At 35.9% G+C, this 17,324-nt stretch overlaps 1 protein-coding gene across 15 annotated transcripts in view; it reads right to left on the bottom strand.

Moving 5' to 3' along the window:
* SKAP2 (src kinase associated phosphoprotein 2) overlaps positions 1-17,324 on the bottom strand; it is a 218,836-nt gene that overhangs the window by 29,119 nt on the left and 172,393 nt on the right. For all 15 annotated transcript variants that reach the window (XR_009215509.1, XR_009215510.1, XR_009215512.1 and 12 more), the window contains one exon: positions 3,807-3,884. Coding sequence is in view for 2 of the 15 variants with exons in the window: in XM_032758872.2 (XP_032614763.1) it covers positions 3,807-3,884 (78 nt within the window). In the remaining 13 variants the exon portion in view is untranslated. The remainder of the gene's footprint in view (positions 1-3,806; positions 3,885-17,324) is intronic.

Genomic DNA, 17,324 nt, shown 5'->3' with positions numbered 1-17,324 from the left:
ATGCTTGTGGCCACTCTTCATTACATTTTTTTCCCCAAAGCATGTATTAAGTAAATTCTAAAAATGGACACTAGAGGGCACTGCAGCTGGCCAGATCACTTCAAACATTGTCAATTTTTTTAAAAGAAAAAAAATCACTTAATAATAAAGTGACTGATTTCCTTTAAAAACCACTTATTTAGACAAATAGAGATTTAGAAGTTGAAACATTCTAGTCAGATTAAATCAACTGGTAAATGGGTCAAATGTTGTGCCCCTTGCAGTCCGTCAGTGTCAGTTTAAAAGTCAGGGAATTAGAGCAAAGAGAGGATGACATCATTTCACATGCAAGGCCTTCCCCCACAGTAACATGCGAGGCCCTCCCCCACAGTAACTGGCCAGGAGATAAAAGGATCTAAATGGCTGGTTTCTTTAGTCTGTGTTCCCCATGCTGCTCAGCCTTAGGCTTGCTCCAAAAAAGTGGAAGAAACAAAACTTGGACTAAAAACTAGAGTAGAGGTTTTGGCTTAGCTATGTTGTCCCATTGCGTTCCCCAGCTGTCCAGGCTGCTCTTCCTTTTTTTCAGATTCTCTTACAATAGTTTTTATTCAATAGATTCTCAAAGGGGACGGGAGAGAAAGAAGGAGAAGAAAAGTGTATGGTGATTTCTAACACATAATCCTTATCACTTTGGGGTCCCTCTTCCCCTCGATATGCTTGCTGAAACTCCCATTAACACTAATGGGAGTTACAGAAGCACATGAGGGGAAGAGAGACCCCCACCGTGTGCAAGATGCATCTCTCCCTAGATGTGCATCATGAGCATTTCATTAAATCTCACTGCTGTAAAGAGGCAACAGAGCTAGTGATTTGGCAATACCGGGAAAAAGATGCATTTTCAACTGTGCTTTCTATAATCTTGATGATGATGTTACCCAAAGACCAACCTCATTTGTGTCCCATATGAGAGCTCTGTTAAAAAATAATTTGTTTATGTCACACAGCTACATACATGTATGATTTACTAGTCTATCTATTTCAGCATGCAATACTAGTTACAAAGCAGAAAAAATTGTAAGTAGGGGGGAAAAAAACCCTGGCAGTATATATTTATTAGGCTTAGTCTCAGGGAAGTAATGTTTGAATTCTTGATATGAAATCTGGACACAAAAATCAGGAACAGTCTTGTTCCTTAAAGAGAAGCAATCTCCTCTAGCTTACTTTTTAAAATTTAAAGTGTAGCTAAACATACACAAAAAATTAAGCACAGACAGCCTCGAAAGCACAGGTTTGCAAAAGTTAACACTGTTCACCCCTAAACACTGAAAAATAATCCAGTTGAGATATGTATTTTTAAAGATGGGATGAGGCAAATGTCATAAACATACATTTTAAAGCACAAATTAAGTATGTTTAGTTGTCTTTACTACATGGATTAATTTTCCTATTCTATCCATATCATGATCTATATTTTAAAAATTACAAAAAAAAACTACATTATGTTTCTTGTCTTGAGAAGCATGAATGATTAAAAAAAGGTAAGAAAGAAAAAAATTAATTAGTCAGCCTGTGAAAGATTAAAACGATGTTCTTACTCCTGCTTTTAAAAACATACAAGAAGAACTCACTGGGCAAAGCTAACAGAATTGTTATGAAACATGTAGACAGAGGAGATACTTTGCAAAGATGAAAAACATGATGACCATGGATGAAACATATGAGAATAAGATAGTGGAGAATCTCTCCTTTGGTGTTAAAAGGTTTAAAAACTATTTTAGAAAGGTAAACATATTCTATAATGTTCAAAAAAAATCAAATGGAATCTTTATGTATATACTCACCCACGTATCTGCAAGATATATAAGTTTGAACGTGAAGGAACTTGTAAGAAACACAAGATTAATTTTGTTTTTGCTTACATACTTTACATTAGAAAAGTCTGTGGTGGGGGGGTTTAGTAAAATCAGTCAATGTGAAAAATATATAACATTCTTGACTAAGGTTAGAAGTTCATGTCATGTGATGCTCAGCAAGATAGTAATACCCTTGTCAACTCACTGCCCTGCGTGGCAAACAAACTTCTAGTGTTACATCTTTGACAGCCTAGGGAAGAGCAAAGGTCACTTCTATGCAAAAGCATTAAAACTGTTGCTTGAAAAGAATTTCATGTCACTAAAGATAAGAATTATTGTAGTGTTTTATAGCTATTGCATGAAAGGCTAGATCTATTTACTGCATTCCTTTGAGGAAAACTGATTTTTTTTCCTACCCTCAAAGGCAAAAATTTGGGAGATGTTTACTTTAAAAGGGCTTTTGAAAAATACAATTGCTTTAAGCCAAAATATTTGTATCTGTGGAAGGACCATCTGTATGTATCTACTTTCTATACCTGCACTGAAATTTTCTTAAAAAGAAAACTACATGTTTTTGGCAGAAGTTTCATGATATATAACCCAAAACATATATACTTCAATTACTATTGAACATAGTCCTCAAGGTTTCACTAAGCCTCAGTGTTTTATAGCTGCATTTTATAGGACTAGAGTGCTAACATGTAATGATTTTGTTCTCGCTTCCTTTCTGAAAAAACACCAACCAAAACCTTTTGTAGCAACCTACTTCTGCTTTCCTGTCCAGGTCTAGAATCAGGCCTCTGTTTCCTTTCCACATGTCACAGTAGGAAGGACCCTGGAAAGCTACTTCCTGAACACACACTTCTTGTCCACCCGGCCTTGACAGCTTGAAAGAGTGATGTATGGACATATCAGAGAGGGGAAGGTGACCCTAACTCTAGCTTTATGCAAGACACAGAGATGATATGGCAGACCTTGCCCCAGCTGACATGTGGCTATGAAGAGGTGTAAAGTCCTGATAAGAAGGCAGTCTTTCTCTTCTTTCCGTGTAAAATAATTGCTGATTTATCAAAACTAACCTCATGCTTGCACTACAGATATGGTTTATCTCCTGCTATTTGGAAATAACAACAAGCAAGAAAAGTTGTCCGTATCATGTGATTTTGTACAGACTGTGTGCAATTATTTTTCCAGTCTCATTCATAATTAGTACTTGGGGATATGTGCCAAGTGGAAATGGATAAGGGGAACATCCTTCCTAGCCTTTTAGGCCACCAGTGTCCTTTTCCAATGTTTAAGCTGCTGTCACTGGACTCTGGCATTTCTTACCCAATTCATTTGCTTTCTGTGCTAATCATATGCAATGAAGATATGCATGGCCAACATTTAAACAGGCTGCAGATCAATTAGCGGTCTTAAGTTTATCTGATTTTTATCAAAGAAGACAGAGCTGTGGGTCGATTGTCAGAGCCTGTGTCAAGTTGACCTTTTCAGAGATGTCTACATTGCCAGTCCCCTGGGCAACTTGTTGTCCCCTGTTAGTCTCTGAATGGCAGAAGTCTGTTCTGCTCAAGCACAAAGTATACACAGATGTCTATATTACATTCTTATAGGTTTGACAGCAACTGCATGTTGTATCTATAAACTGTCCTTTAGCAGTGACACTTCCTCAATGATGATAAGCTAATTTATGCAACTAAATCTCCTTTGTGCAGAAATGAAAGCTAATTGAGTCATTACAAAGTAATTCAGGAAGGAATACCTTGTGTAAATTGGCTTACTTTATAAATCCTTCTCAAGTGGTTTTCATGCATCCTAAATGGGACTAAGCAGCTTATCAGCCATAAGATATCCAAGCCAAACAAGGCAACTTTGGGGAGCTGTGTAAACATCTTTAGAACAGTAAGAACATGGATAAAATGAAAGTGAACAAAAGCAAAATAAGGTTTGCCAAGAAGCTACACAATTTATTACCTGAGGTGTGATGAACACTATCCTGACTCATCTTCCTTTGTTCTTCCACTTTCACTGGAGCACTGTCCTCTTCTTCTTCTGTAAATAAACATTATCAATGGCACACTGAAGGGTTTTCTCAGGGATAACAATACAGTACTCACTCAATTTTAAAGGCAAAACTAAAAGTTTATAACACATAAACATTATTTTTCAAAGAATAAAACAACTCAAGATTCACATTCCTTTTTCAACAATCTAACACTGAATAAATAAAATAGTAGCTACTGCCAAATAGCAACCTTTCCAACTTTCCAAATAGCAAACTTTCCAACTTTCCAATAAAATACTAGCTACTTCCAAATAGCAACCTTTTCAACTGGCTTGGCAGAATTTAAGATATGTACTAATGCACTGCATGTTTTGTTTTAAATACTTTTAGAAACTCATCTGGAACAATCTTAATTTCAGGAAAACCCTTAAATCCAGTAAAGTAACACCCAGCATTATACTGATACACCACATTATACTGTGGCAGGAGTATCATATATAAAATCATGGTCCCTAAAACATCATATAGCAATGAGAAATGTGTGATTAAAAATGCAGGTAACCTATAAATCATTTATTGAGTATCATATAATTTCATATGTTTTCTCACTTAATCTTCACAGGAAGATACTATAATGATCCTCATCCTTTGAGGTAATTCCCCCAAAATTATACCAAGGACCTATTATGTGTCATATACAATGCTGGATGTTAAAATCCCATAGACAAATAATTTTTAATCCTCATTCTACAGACAAGTTTATTTACGGAGACTCAAAAAGGTGAAGTAACTTCCAAAGTGTGTCATTCGAACTTAAGTTTGTGATTATAAAGTCAATGTTCTTTATCCTACATATAATCAGAACTCCATTTACATTTGTTCCACATTCACCTATACCATTCCTTCCCCAAATTACACAAATAAATAAGATAAAATTAAATGAGAAGAGTTTTAAATAGACTTAATAAACTAATTCATTTACACCAAGAAAAATACTTATTACATTATTTTTCCTCACCTAATGATTTACATACAAACCTAGAAATACTTAAGGCAGGACATATAAAAAAATGGCATGCCAAAGAAAAACTGGATTCAAAGAGAATCATAATTTCAAGAAAACTCCTAAAACTTTAAAGAAAAATATGCAAAATATATAAATGTAGTCATTGTAACTATTCAATCAATCGATCAATCAATCAATCTTCACTGGATATTAACTAACTGTGAGACAGGGGAGATCTACCAAGGAGGTAAAAGTAACAGGAAGCCTCTGCTCACAGGAAGCTGACAGCACAGATGGGACAGAAGACAAGCTTTAAAGGAAAACAGGCTGAAGGGGCCTAAACCTGACAAGTGAGACACAAAGCACTGAAGAAGTGCAGCAGAGAAACCCCCCAACTAGGGAGTACCACGGAGGCTCCAAGGGATGGAGAGAGTTTAAATAAGGAGAGAGGGTAAGAAGGATATTTCCAGAGGGATAGGTATGATCTTTAAAAGAAAAAGGCACGTTCATATTCATTTTGACTAAAGAATCTGGTACACATGGGGAAGAGCTGGGTAGGAGTTACGCTCATAGTTTGGACCAGCTGTTGAGGGGCCATGAACATCTTGTTATGGACTTCAGGCTTTTATTTGGTGGGCAGTAAGAGCCTTAGAAGGTTTTTTGAGCAGAAAAAGGGCAGGACTGAAGCTATGCTTCAGGAATGGACATCTGATCCCATTGTCTCTGACAGCCTAAAGAAGGGGTGGGGAGAGAGACTACTGTGGATAAAGCGGAAGGAAGTCTTGAACTGAAGGGGCAAAGGAAATGGAAAGGAGATGGTTATAAGAGGTAAAGGAACCAGAATGGATAAGCTTTGTGCCTGAATGTGGAGGAATGCTCTTTTAGTAAAAAGAGCAACAAAGGATGGCTAAGGTTTTGAGCTTAGTTAACTGAGCAATGGACATATTATTACTAAAAGGAGGATAGCCAAAATAATCTATCTTACTGGGAAACACAAGGAGTTGTGTTTTCAACAGGAGGAATTTAATGTATTGGTGAGGCAACCCAGAGAACATGTCTGGGCAACTGCAAAGTATGGTAGAGCAGTCAGGACTACAGGTGGAAATTTAGGAGTCTCCTGAAAATGTTAAGTGGGGATGAATCAAAATCAGCATTTCAATCAAGCTTGAGGGTAGCTGTACTTACACGACAAATATAACTGTTCTGAATTTCTGTAACTCAATTCAAACAAAATAATGACAACTCCAATATAAGGGACACCTGAAAATATCTGGCATTTTATTCATGTTGTTAAACCTAACACTGACAATTTAATATGGTTCAGTCAAATATATAGAAGATCTAATAAAAGTATACCATTCTTTTAAAAAGTATCCTGTCTCTTTTCTTTTTAACAATAGTTATGCCAAACTTATGCCAAACCTTAAAGGCTAGCTTTAATAAATGGGTTAATAGGGTGTTTCCATATAAATTTTTAAAGGTAGAAGGGATGTTTACAGTCATTATTCCAACTTACTCATTTTATTGACAGATAATTTTGTAAAAGGTGAAGGAGAAAGCCTTCCTTACTTTTCACACTTTCTTTCCATAGCACCCACTCCCCTTTTAATTTAGTCACAAATTCAATAGTAAGAAATCAATTAAAAAATGGATAAAGGCACTCGTCCTCAGTCAAAAGCTATAACCGCATCAATACAATAAGTACTATTCGTGGCTTTTAAGAAGAGACTGTGGGGGCCGGGCACGATCGGTCATGCCTGTAATCCCAGCACTTTGAGAGGCCCAGGCGGGTGGATCACCTGAGGTCAGGAGTTCGAGACAAGCCTGGCCAACATGGCGAAACCACATCTCTACTATAAATACAAAAATTAGCATGGCATGGTGGCAGGCGTTTGTAATCCCAGCTACTCAGGAGACTGAGGTAGGAGAATCACTTGAACCCGGGAGGCGGAGGTTGCAATGAGCTGAGACCGCGCCACTGCACTCCAACCTGGGAGGCAAGAGTGAAGCTCCATCTCAAAAAAAAGAAAAAAAAAGAGACTGTGGGATTTAGATTTCACCACCCAAATCAGCATGAACATATAAAAATTCATTACAATACTTAATGAAAAAACTCTGCTCTTTGACAAAGTTAACAATGAATTTAGAAGTATTTGTTACTATGAATTTTTTATTTTATTAAAACTTAAGTGCCAGTAACATGTGCTCTGGATTGTATATTGGTGTCAGAGAGCTTTGTCCTTAGAAATATGCACTCTTAAATTATCAGAATAATGATATTAAAAGTATTTACTTAAGAATTAATGTTTACTATAAAATATCCAAATTGAAATCCATGTAAGATGCCATTTAATAAGCAGATTTTAGAGGATGAGATGGTCATTAAGGACACTTTCTTTTTCCATTTTAAACCTGGTAGTGATATTTTTAAACCAAAGCTTTATGCATTTCCTATATCAATTTTTCTTAACAATATTTAAATAACTCATTTTATCTTGGCTAACAATACAAATAGCTTCCATGTAAAAGATAACAAAATCAAATATGGTGTATGTTTTTGAATCTTAGGCAGGGAAAAAAACCTCAGACTGAACCTTGAATAGAACTTGGCACAAAGGAGATATTTGATAAATACAGAATGAACAAATGGATTACAAAATCATAAAAATAAATCTTAACATATTCATTTATTAATAGAATAAAGCTCTTAAAAATATGTAAGAACAAGTGACCAAAATTCTAGGCAATAATCACCTTCATAATATATTAGAAATATATACATTCACATATTTTTTTATTTAGGTTTATTATTAAATATGTATTATTTTGGTGTTGAGGCACAATGTCATTGTACAATACTAATTAATACCTCAAATAGTCAATCTTTGTGAGTTAATATATTCCATTCAACATTTTAATAACAGTAAACAAAAACAGCTCAGCTATGCAGTAAAATCCATCAAACCACACAGATGGTTATAAAGTTTTCATTATGTGGTTTCCATAGCAATCATATTGCAAATCTGGAAGCTTCTTGCAAATAAGCAGCTTGTATTTACATGCCTCTCAGCTGCAGCAGAAAACTCTTCAACATGTGAAGTTATTATTCCAATCACACATTGTTAGAAGAATCATCAGGAGATTTTTTTTTTTTTAACAGACAGGATGAAAATAACAGTAAAGTGAGCTAAGTGCAGAAGAAAATTCAAACATAGTCACACGTTTACTAAACTGATCAGTGAGAACAGTAGAAATGTTCTGGTAGTCATCAAAAGGTTTTAACAATAAACTCTGTCAAAAATATGAAACTTCCAGGAGCAATCAGACCCTGAAGAATTTAAAAAAAAAAAAACTGCACCCACCCCTCTTTTTAACAGATATTTGGCCTTCTCTCTGAGTTGAGCAAAGAGAGGAAGAATGGCAAATAGTTTGAGCCTTCCCAAATCTTTTTAGCATCTGAGAAAAGGCTTACTGTGGGAAAAGTCCTGGCCCTTTTTCCTCCCTTTTAATCTACTTAATTTACAAAATTGATCCAGTTCCATAACAGATGGATTATTACCCTAATATGGATTGCAAATCTGTCTAGCTATGCAGTTTTTACAAAATGGGCATTTATGGCTTACTAATGTTCTTATCTTTAAGATAAATAACCAAAAAGAAGAGTGATAGACAAATGGCACCCTTTAGCTGACACTGCTTGAAAAAAGGTTGAAGAAAATTTGTTAGCACCAACTCAAGGTATGTGATGTTCACATCAAGGCTGAGGACTGATTTTATCATCTCTTCCAGGGAGAAGAGGAAGACAATATAAAAAATCTTTCACTTACATAATGATCACCTTTCTCACTACCCTCAGAAAACAGCTTTACTAAATTATAATGTACTTTAAAACATAAAACACAGAATGAAAAGTTAAGCTCTGAAATAAAGTTTGGACTTAGATCTCCACCTGTCCAGGCATTATTTAATATTATATATTTTTCTCAGGAAATGTGAATATTTATTACTTAAATGTTCACATTATATGCATTTATATCCATTATGTAACTAAATCCTCCAACAATTCTATGAGGTGATTATAAGTACTTTTATCATCACCATTTTATGAATACAAAAAATGAATTTATGGAGCTTGAATGACTTGTCAAGGTTCACACATCCAGTTAGTACATAAGCTGGGATTTTAACTTTAGGCATATGCCTTAACTCTAAGCCACAGTGTCTCCTCCTTTATTTTCATTAAAATCTTCAATTTACAGGTGGATTGCTTTCTAAAATTTTACTTAAAATACTGTCTGTGGACTTTGAAAACATTTTCACATAGAATAGTAGGTTCTACACTATCATAGCATCGTATCTGAAGTACACCTTAGCAAACTTTTTAGTGCTGATTTAGAAACAATTGCAACCAGGGGTGCCCAAAATATATGGTCTTCTTTCTCTTCTCCCAGTTCCCCTTCCTCACCTCTAGCTTTTAACACACTCCTCTGTTCCTAAAGTTACACACTATTTGGGCATTGCACACAAGATGCCCCTGAGTGGGAGATGGAAGAGGTGACATGGGGGAACAGAGGACACCACCGGCTAGTCCTAGTGGTAAAATGTAAAAGATAGAAGTACTGGGAGGATATACATAAATAGAACCCCACCCACTCTTCTCTCCCATGACCTGTGGCAAGCCACAAAGGCTGGAAGAAGGGTTGGAAAAGTTAAAGTCAAATCTAAGGGGTATGGGCAAAAGATTCAAAATTATGACAGCAAGGGAAAGTGAGCTCCCCAGGGGCCTATAAATCCAGAAATACTGGTAATATGAAGGATTTTTATATTATTATATTTTATTATACTTCTAAAGGACTGTTCTGTCTATTCAATAGACTATTATTTTATAGCAATAAAATACATATTTTTAAAAAGATATAAGCATGTGCCTTTTAGCATTATACAAACTTCAAAATGAATGGAAGCATAAAGATGACTGAAATAGCATAGTTAGAGTCATGTTTACTCTTACGGAAATTTGGCAAAGTGGGGCCTATTGTTACAGCTCTGTTACTCACATAAACTGGACACTGCTTCTAATTCTTAGTGTCATCTCTGTACTTCAAAGTAGGAAGAGCAAGTCTATCCCACAGCACTTTGAAGAAGGATTTGGGGAAGACAACGAGATAACCAGACTTCTCAGGGGAAAATATGAAAAATTAGTATGCTGTATCAAGTTTATTACCTTAAGAACTAGGAGTTTTACAACAATTTATTAATTAAGCAACCAGGAAGGTTAATATGATATAAAAGGCAACAAAATAAGCAATAGTTGTTCAACCAGAAAATCTGATTTTCACCTTTGACATTCTATTAGTCTAAGGTTTAATATGAAAAGGTTATCACTACCTTTCAAAAGCAAAAGGAAATACCATTGGATTGTAGTAAATTTCTGTACTATGACATTAAAATTAATCATTTAAACACAAATCTGCTTTGGGAGGCCAAAGCAGGAGGATCACTTAACAGTTTGAGTTTATAGTGAGCAAAGATCATGCCACTGCATTCTGGCCTGGGTGACAGAGCAAGACCCTGTCTCTAACAAAAACAAAAAAATACCCATACACACACAAATTGGAAAATGTGAAAATAATTTTTCACATAGACATATTTGTTAATATCATGATTGGGATGTTGAGGAAAAAGCTTGAACTCAAGCAAAGATCTCATTTGACAGAGTCAGGAAAAAAATCTTAGAAGGGAAAGAAACCTTAGATAGAATCTTGTTCAGTTTCCTCATTTCATAGAAGATGAGGTAAACTGTGGGTGCTGAATGACGGGACCGAGGGCACACAGCTTGCACACTGCACCCTTCTCCCTGAAACTGCCTTCTGTGCACCGCAGACATTTCTGAAAAGTTATCTGCTGCTCGAGAAGCACTCCTTTGTTTCAGGAGCAGTCTTGTATACACTCGATCACCTACAGGCAATTAGGCAATTATGCCAAAAAGGAATGTATATAGGTTAAAAACAAAGTTTTCATAGGTCAGATTTGGTTGGTCAGAAGCGACTGTGAGTTAGAAAATGATCCCACTCCTAAAGAGTACTACGTATTAGGAAGTTATGAAATGGAGCTCCTTCTTGTCCCATTGAATTATTCACTGTATGATAAAAATTCTCCTTTACAACCCAAATTCTTAGCTTTTTATTAAAGTTTATAACAAATTCTGTAATTCTAAAATTCTTTTAGTCCAAGAAAGTCATTTATTTTTCACTTATAGTAACTTCTATCTGGCTCTGGATTTCTGATACAATTACAGCTCATTTTTTTTCATTTAAAGTAACCCTTTTTCTTATTATTCTTGTTAAAAAAGCAGTATCTACTCATTGCTCAAAGTCAGAAAATAGAGATAAGCAAAATAAATAAATAAATCATCTATGATCCAAGCATAACCACTATTAACACCTTCTTCTAGGCTACCTTTATTCAGCTACTGGTTTTTCTTAATTCTTATTTTAAGTAAAATACCCCAAATGCATATGTATTCATTGTCCCCATACATTTCTTATCCCAAATGTATATATGCATTTCACTGTAAACTGTTTTGAATCCTTTTTCAGAAAGTAAGATACTTTAGATTTTTTTGACTTGCTTTAAATTTTATTAGATTAAAAAATACTATCTAGTGATAAATAGGTTGATGTTATGATTATTTGACTGTAATGTGGCTGTCTTATCAGGGTCTACAACTGCCTACTATAACCTCTGGAAAAACAGCTGATATATGGATGCAGAGCTCATTTGTTATAGGCTTTTGCTCTGTTTCCTCTGCTTGCCTATGCAAATATACCGTTTCTCATCCTATGCAGTGCATCTTAGCATCATTTTCAAGAGCCCAAGAAAGAAAAAGCACAGTTTCATAGAAAGAACCATCACCATTAGACTTACTGGTTCCACATCCCTTATACCAGCAGTGCTTTCCAAGATCTGTTTGCAGGGTGGAGGGTCTGCGGGGTCAAAGCTATTTTCATAATAATACTAAGACATTATGTGTCTTTTTCACTATGTTAACATTTGCACTGATGTTGCAGAGCAATGATGGGTAAAACTGCTGACACCTTAGCATACATCAACTTAGACTGCCCTGAACTGGCATAAAAGGAAAAAAATGAAAGAAGTCAGTTGCACTAAAGAATGTCCTTGATGAAGCAGTAATAATTATTTTCACCTAATATCAACCTTGAGTACGTAACTTTAATATTCTGTGTGACAAAATCAGAATGTATAAAGCATTTCTGCTACACCACCAGATGTGTAAGAATCTGAGTGTTGAGCTGAATTAGCCACTTTTTTATTCATGGAACACCATTTTTACTTGAATGACTGACAAACTATGGTTATTTAGACTTGGGAATCTGGCAGACATTTTCTCAAAAGTAAGCAAAATAAGCTTGTCATTTCAAGGGAAACAACTGACGGTATTTATTGCCAATGATAAAATTTGAGCTTTCAGGCAAAAATTAGAATTTTAGAAACTTATATCTGCCACTGTAAGTTTGACAGCTCCCCACTGTTTAAAGACTTTTCCAATGAGATGGATGGTGATATAAACAAAATGTGGGTTTTTCTTGGGTTGTGTCATAGTTGTGTCAATATTTGTAGGTTCTGCATAACGTAATGAACTAGTATTTTCCAACTGACCAAAGCATAATGTTACAAAATCAAGCATGGGTAAAAGGTCCATTCAACAAATGTAAGACAGGCCTATGAATTTTAACGTAAAAGAGTATGAAAAGTTCATTGGTATGGTTTCAGATTTCACATTGTACCAGCTTTTAACTACTACTTGTCGCATCTGGGTACAATATCAAAAATGAATACCTACAATTACCTGCAAGTAAAGTACCTCCCTTTTCCTTCCTACATATCTGTATGAGGTGGATTTTCTTTATAAGTTAACTGTACTTAAACAATGTATCACAATAAACTGAATGTAGAAGCAGATATGAAACTCTATTGTCTTCTACCAAGACAGACATTCAAGAAAGCTGTAAAAATGTAAACAATGCCATATTCTTCTAATTTTAAGGGGAAATATAGTTATTTTTCCTAAAAATAAGTTATGTACAGATGTAACAGGTTTATCACCATGACTTTTAAATTCAATAATAAATCAACATTGTTTAAAGATCTGTTTTAATTTCTAATAGGGTAAATATTGAGATTTAACTATTTACCAACCTATTTATCATTAGATAGTATTTTTTAATCTAATAAAATTTAAAACAAACCAAAAAAATCTACATTGAGATGAAATACTTTACTTTCTAGAAAAAAATTCAAAACATAAACAAAAGTTTTTAAGGGTCCTTGATAATTTTTAAGATTGCAAAGGGATCCTGAGATCAATATGTTTAAGAATGGCTACCCTGTACTTTCTAGGGTAGTTTTAGTTAAATATCTAAACATTGTTCATCCACCACATGAAAAAAAATGATATCCTGCTTACCTACAACACTATTTGATAATTATTTTATGTTCCCAAAGCACACAATCTCAGGATTGAATCACATTAAACTGTGGACTCATATTGAGCTACTGACCAAAGTCCCTATGTGTTTTTCCTATTTTCTGTGAAGCCAAGTCTTTCCTTTCTTGTACTTGTGCAACTAGATTTTTGGAGCAAGTGGAATATTCTATCATATTTCATCTTGTTGGATTTGACCCATGATTTTGTTCTACTGAGAGCAAGCCTGTATCCAAAACAATGATGCATAGGTTGGATATGATAATATTGAAAATAAAGCCCTAAGGTATTCATAAAATCAATTAATTAGCACTCTTTGGACACAGCTGTAGAGTCAGTTATCCGGTGGTCTCTATATCTGTAAAGATTTCATGAGAATCCTGACCACGTGTATTACTGAAGTCCAGTTATATGTCTGCCAATTCCTTGAACTCATACTGGGTTCCAGTAATTAGTGTTTCATCTTCTAGTTAACATAAAAGACTCTCTTTGATACTCTATGTTAGCAGTTTCTGGAGTCCTCTTTAGAGCCCATTAACTATCTAGAATTTTGAGAATTCATCTGAAAAGGGATACCAGATACCCTTTTCAGAACCAACACAGCCATCCCCAACTGCTGGGACTCATGCTGCAGTTGGTTCATAACTGTGTCTCTCACTAGAAATTGCCCTCAACTGCAGGGAATTGCTTCACTCAAGGTTATAGGGCCTCCCAGAGAATGGCTTGGAGCCAATGAATAGCTAATGCAGGAATACAAAGACAAGCCCCTATGCCTCAATTTGGCACAACCCTGAAGAGTCAGCCTAGCCTAGTCCGGCCTTCTTCACTTTCATCCAGCGTATGTCCTAAGATCACCCACCCATAAACCTTCTACATAAAACTATCTTAGAGTCTGTTTCAGGGAACCCAACTTGAGACACTTTCTACTATTTTTGAAGTTTATAATACAATTGCTAGACTCCAGACCTCTAAAGTCTTTCTCATCCTTCATGTTTCCCTCAAAATCAGTGACAGCAGCTCAATGACTTCATTTACAATTTCTCTTGTAATGTATGACAGTTTTACCTGGGCCAGAAGACAAACCCAAGTCCTACTTATCTTTAAAGCAAAGCTCAATCCCCATTCTGGGAAGCAGCTGGCCTCTCTCCCCTTTGTGTTCTCACAGACTTGGTCCAGGCCTCTATTATTCCACTCATAAGGTACTGCAAACATTGCTCTACTGTCCACTTTTACTCCAGGTGTGGACTGCCCAATGGCTTATTTATATTACCTGAACAAGCCTGGAACAAAGAAAGGGTTTGTTTTTGGCTAGCTAGATATTTTATTTGAATCTTTGTCAATCCTGGGCTTCTGTTCCCTCTTACCAATCTTATTAGTTGGAGGATGATTCTTAACAGAAAAGGAGCAAATAGAAACTGAGCTGTTTTCTCTGAACCACTGTCTCTAATAAGTTTTGAAAACAAAAACACACAACTGTCGTACATTTTTGGTTGTGCTTATCATAATTTATAAATGTAAGCTATTTTCATATTTTCTTTGGTTGTTCAGTCATTTCAATTGTTGATGGATACCCCCTTTAAAATTCACATTCAGGCTGGGCGCAGTGGCTCACGCCTGTAATCCCAGCACTTTGGGAGGCCAAGGCAGGTGGATCACCTGCAGTCAGGAGTTTGAAACCAGCCTGACCAATATGGTGAAACCCCATCTCTACTAAAAATACAAAAATTAGCCAGGCGTGGTGGTGGGCGCCTGTAAACCCAGGAGGCTGAGGCAGGAGGATTGCTTGAACCCGGAAGGTGGAGGTTGCAGTGAGCCGAGATCACGCCACTGCACTCTGGCCTGGGCGACAGAACAAGACTTCATCTCGAAAATAAATAAATAAATAAATAAATAAATCTTGCATTCATTGAATAGATTCTAGCACAAGGATATTATTTTAACTTCTCTTTTTTTCCCTCATTAAGATCATTTACAATTAAAATTCAAATGGCATTTAAAAATACTTGTTTGTCATTAATACCACACATTTTTGCTTATTCTTTCCCTGAATTTTCTGAAATCTGCCTTCCTACAGTCTTAGCAAATGTGTGTGGTTAATGAGCAGCCTTTTCTTCAGTGGCTATCATGGATTCTAAGATGATATCTGCTTTTGTCCAATTTTTTCCACAATTCAAAGTGGACACCGTATCAGTTTCCTTACTTATTTCCTATATCCTTCTGTCTTACTCATTTTAAAATATGCCACTTTCACGTTTGAACTATATTTTTTGTTTTTTGGTTTTTTTTAGGCAGGGTCTCACGCTGTCACCCAAGTTGGAGTGTAGTGGCATGATCTCAGCTCACTGCAACCTCTACCTCCCTGGCTCATGTGATCCTCCCACCTTAGCCTCCCAAGTAGCTGAGACTATAGGTGCACACTACTACATCCGGGTAATTTTTGTATTTTTTGTAGAGACAGGGTTTTGCCATGTTGCCCAGGCTGGTCTTGAACTCCTGGGCTCAAGCAATCCACCTGCCTCAGCTTCCCAAAGTGCTGGGATTACAGGCATGAGCCACTGCGCCCGGCCATGTTTGAACTGTATCTCAAGAAAGAAAAAGATATGATGATAACGATTGTTTATTGCTCCCTCTCCCCTTCTCTATATTCTTAGTGTCAGTTCGTCAGTTCTTCTTGTTTGAAGATTCCTAGTTGCTGCACACTAGAAAAACTAACCATCCTGATCCCTGGTTCTGTGTGTTCCAGTCAGTAAGAAACTGAGGGTGGCGAGAGAGTCACACTCAGTCTTACTCCTTTGTGCTTAGTTCGCTGTGCCCTACAGTAATAGCTTCTACCTGCTTAGAAGGCCTCAATCCAAGGAATGAAAGGGATCAAGCACGTAGTGTTGAATATTTAAAATTTATAGGGCAATTATCAAATAATAGCCTCACTTGTATTTTTCTACTATCACCACATTTCCCCTCTGCAATATGATGTAACTTCTAATTTGCGAATAGAGATTATGAGACACATCAACATCTCTGCATACCACCACGATGTGGTATTTATCTTGAGCAGTGGTTATCAAACTTCAGCAGCATCAGAATCACCTGGTGGGCTTTTAAAACCCAGATTGCTGTGCCCCATGCACAGAGTTTCTGATTCAGTATATTTTGGCTGAGCTCGAGAAGGTGCATTTCTAACAAGTTTCCAGCCCATGCTGCTGGTTCCAGGACAATACTTTGAGAACCATGGCTCAGAGCCATATCTTTGAAGGCACAGGTGTCCAACTTTCTGGCTTCCCTGGGCCACCCCAGAAGAAGAAGAATTGTCTTGGGCCACACATAAGATAAACTAACACTAACAATAGCTGATGAGCTTTAAAAAAAAAAAAAAGTCCATGCATAATTTTCATGATATCCACCACCACAAATAAGCAAAAAAGTCCCTGCATTCAAAGGATTGGACACAGTTGTCCTAAGGCTTTTTTTTGCATAAGGTCTCTAAGGTTTCAGTGTTCTATCATTATTTGAAGGTAAGTACGTTTTAAGCTTCAAAATACAGATATATGTCATTAAATAATACCAAAGTAAAATTAATTATATAATGGAATTAGCAAAACAGGAGTTAATCCCATATATGCATTTGAAAGATACAACAGAACTATATAAATGCAATATAATTTGTAATCCAGAAGTTTATATTACCCTCTTTCACTAGCTATACAAACTTAGACAAGTTAATTAAACTCTCTGAACCTCAATTTTTTCATCTGGACAACAGAACTATAAAATCTGCTTTAGATAATTATTATGAAGATGAAATGAGGTAAAGTGGTCAACACAAATCTGCATAGCAGATTTGTAACAGTGATTATAATAATCTGTTTACTGTGTACTAAACACCACTAGATACTGTATACATAAATCTCATTCAAAACCCATCATTACCATTTTACAGATAATGAAACGAAGGCACAGAAACATTTAAGTAACTTG

The sequence above is a fragment of the Hylobates moloch genome, unplaced genomic scaffold, assembly GCF_009828535.3.
Source record: "Hylobates moloch isolate HMO894 unplaced genomic scaffold, HMol_V3 SCAFFOLD_1, whole genome shotgun sequence".
NCBI classification, from domain to species: Eukaryota; Metazoa; Chordata; class Mammalia; order Primates; family Hylobatidae; genus Hylobates; species Hylobates moloch.
This window is presented reverse-complemented; position numbering and strand designations above follow the sequence as displayed.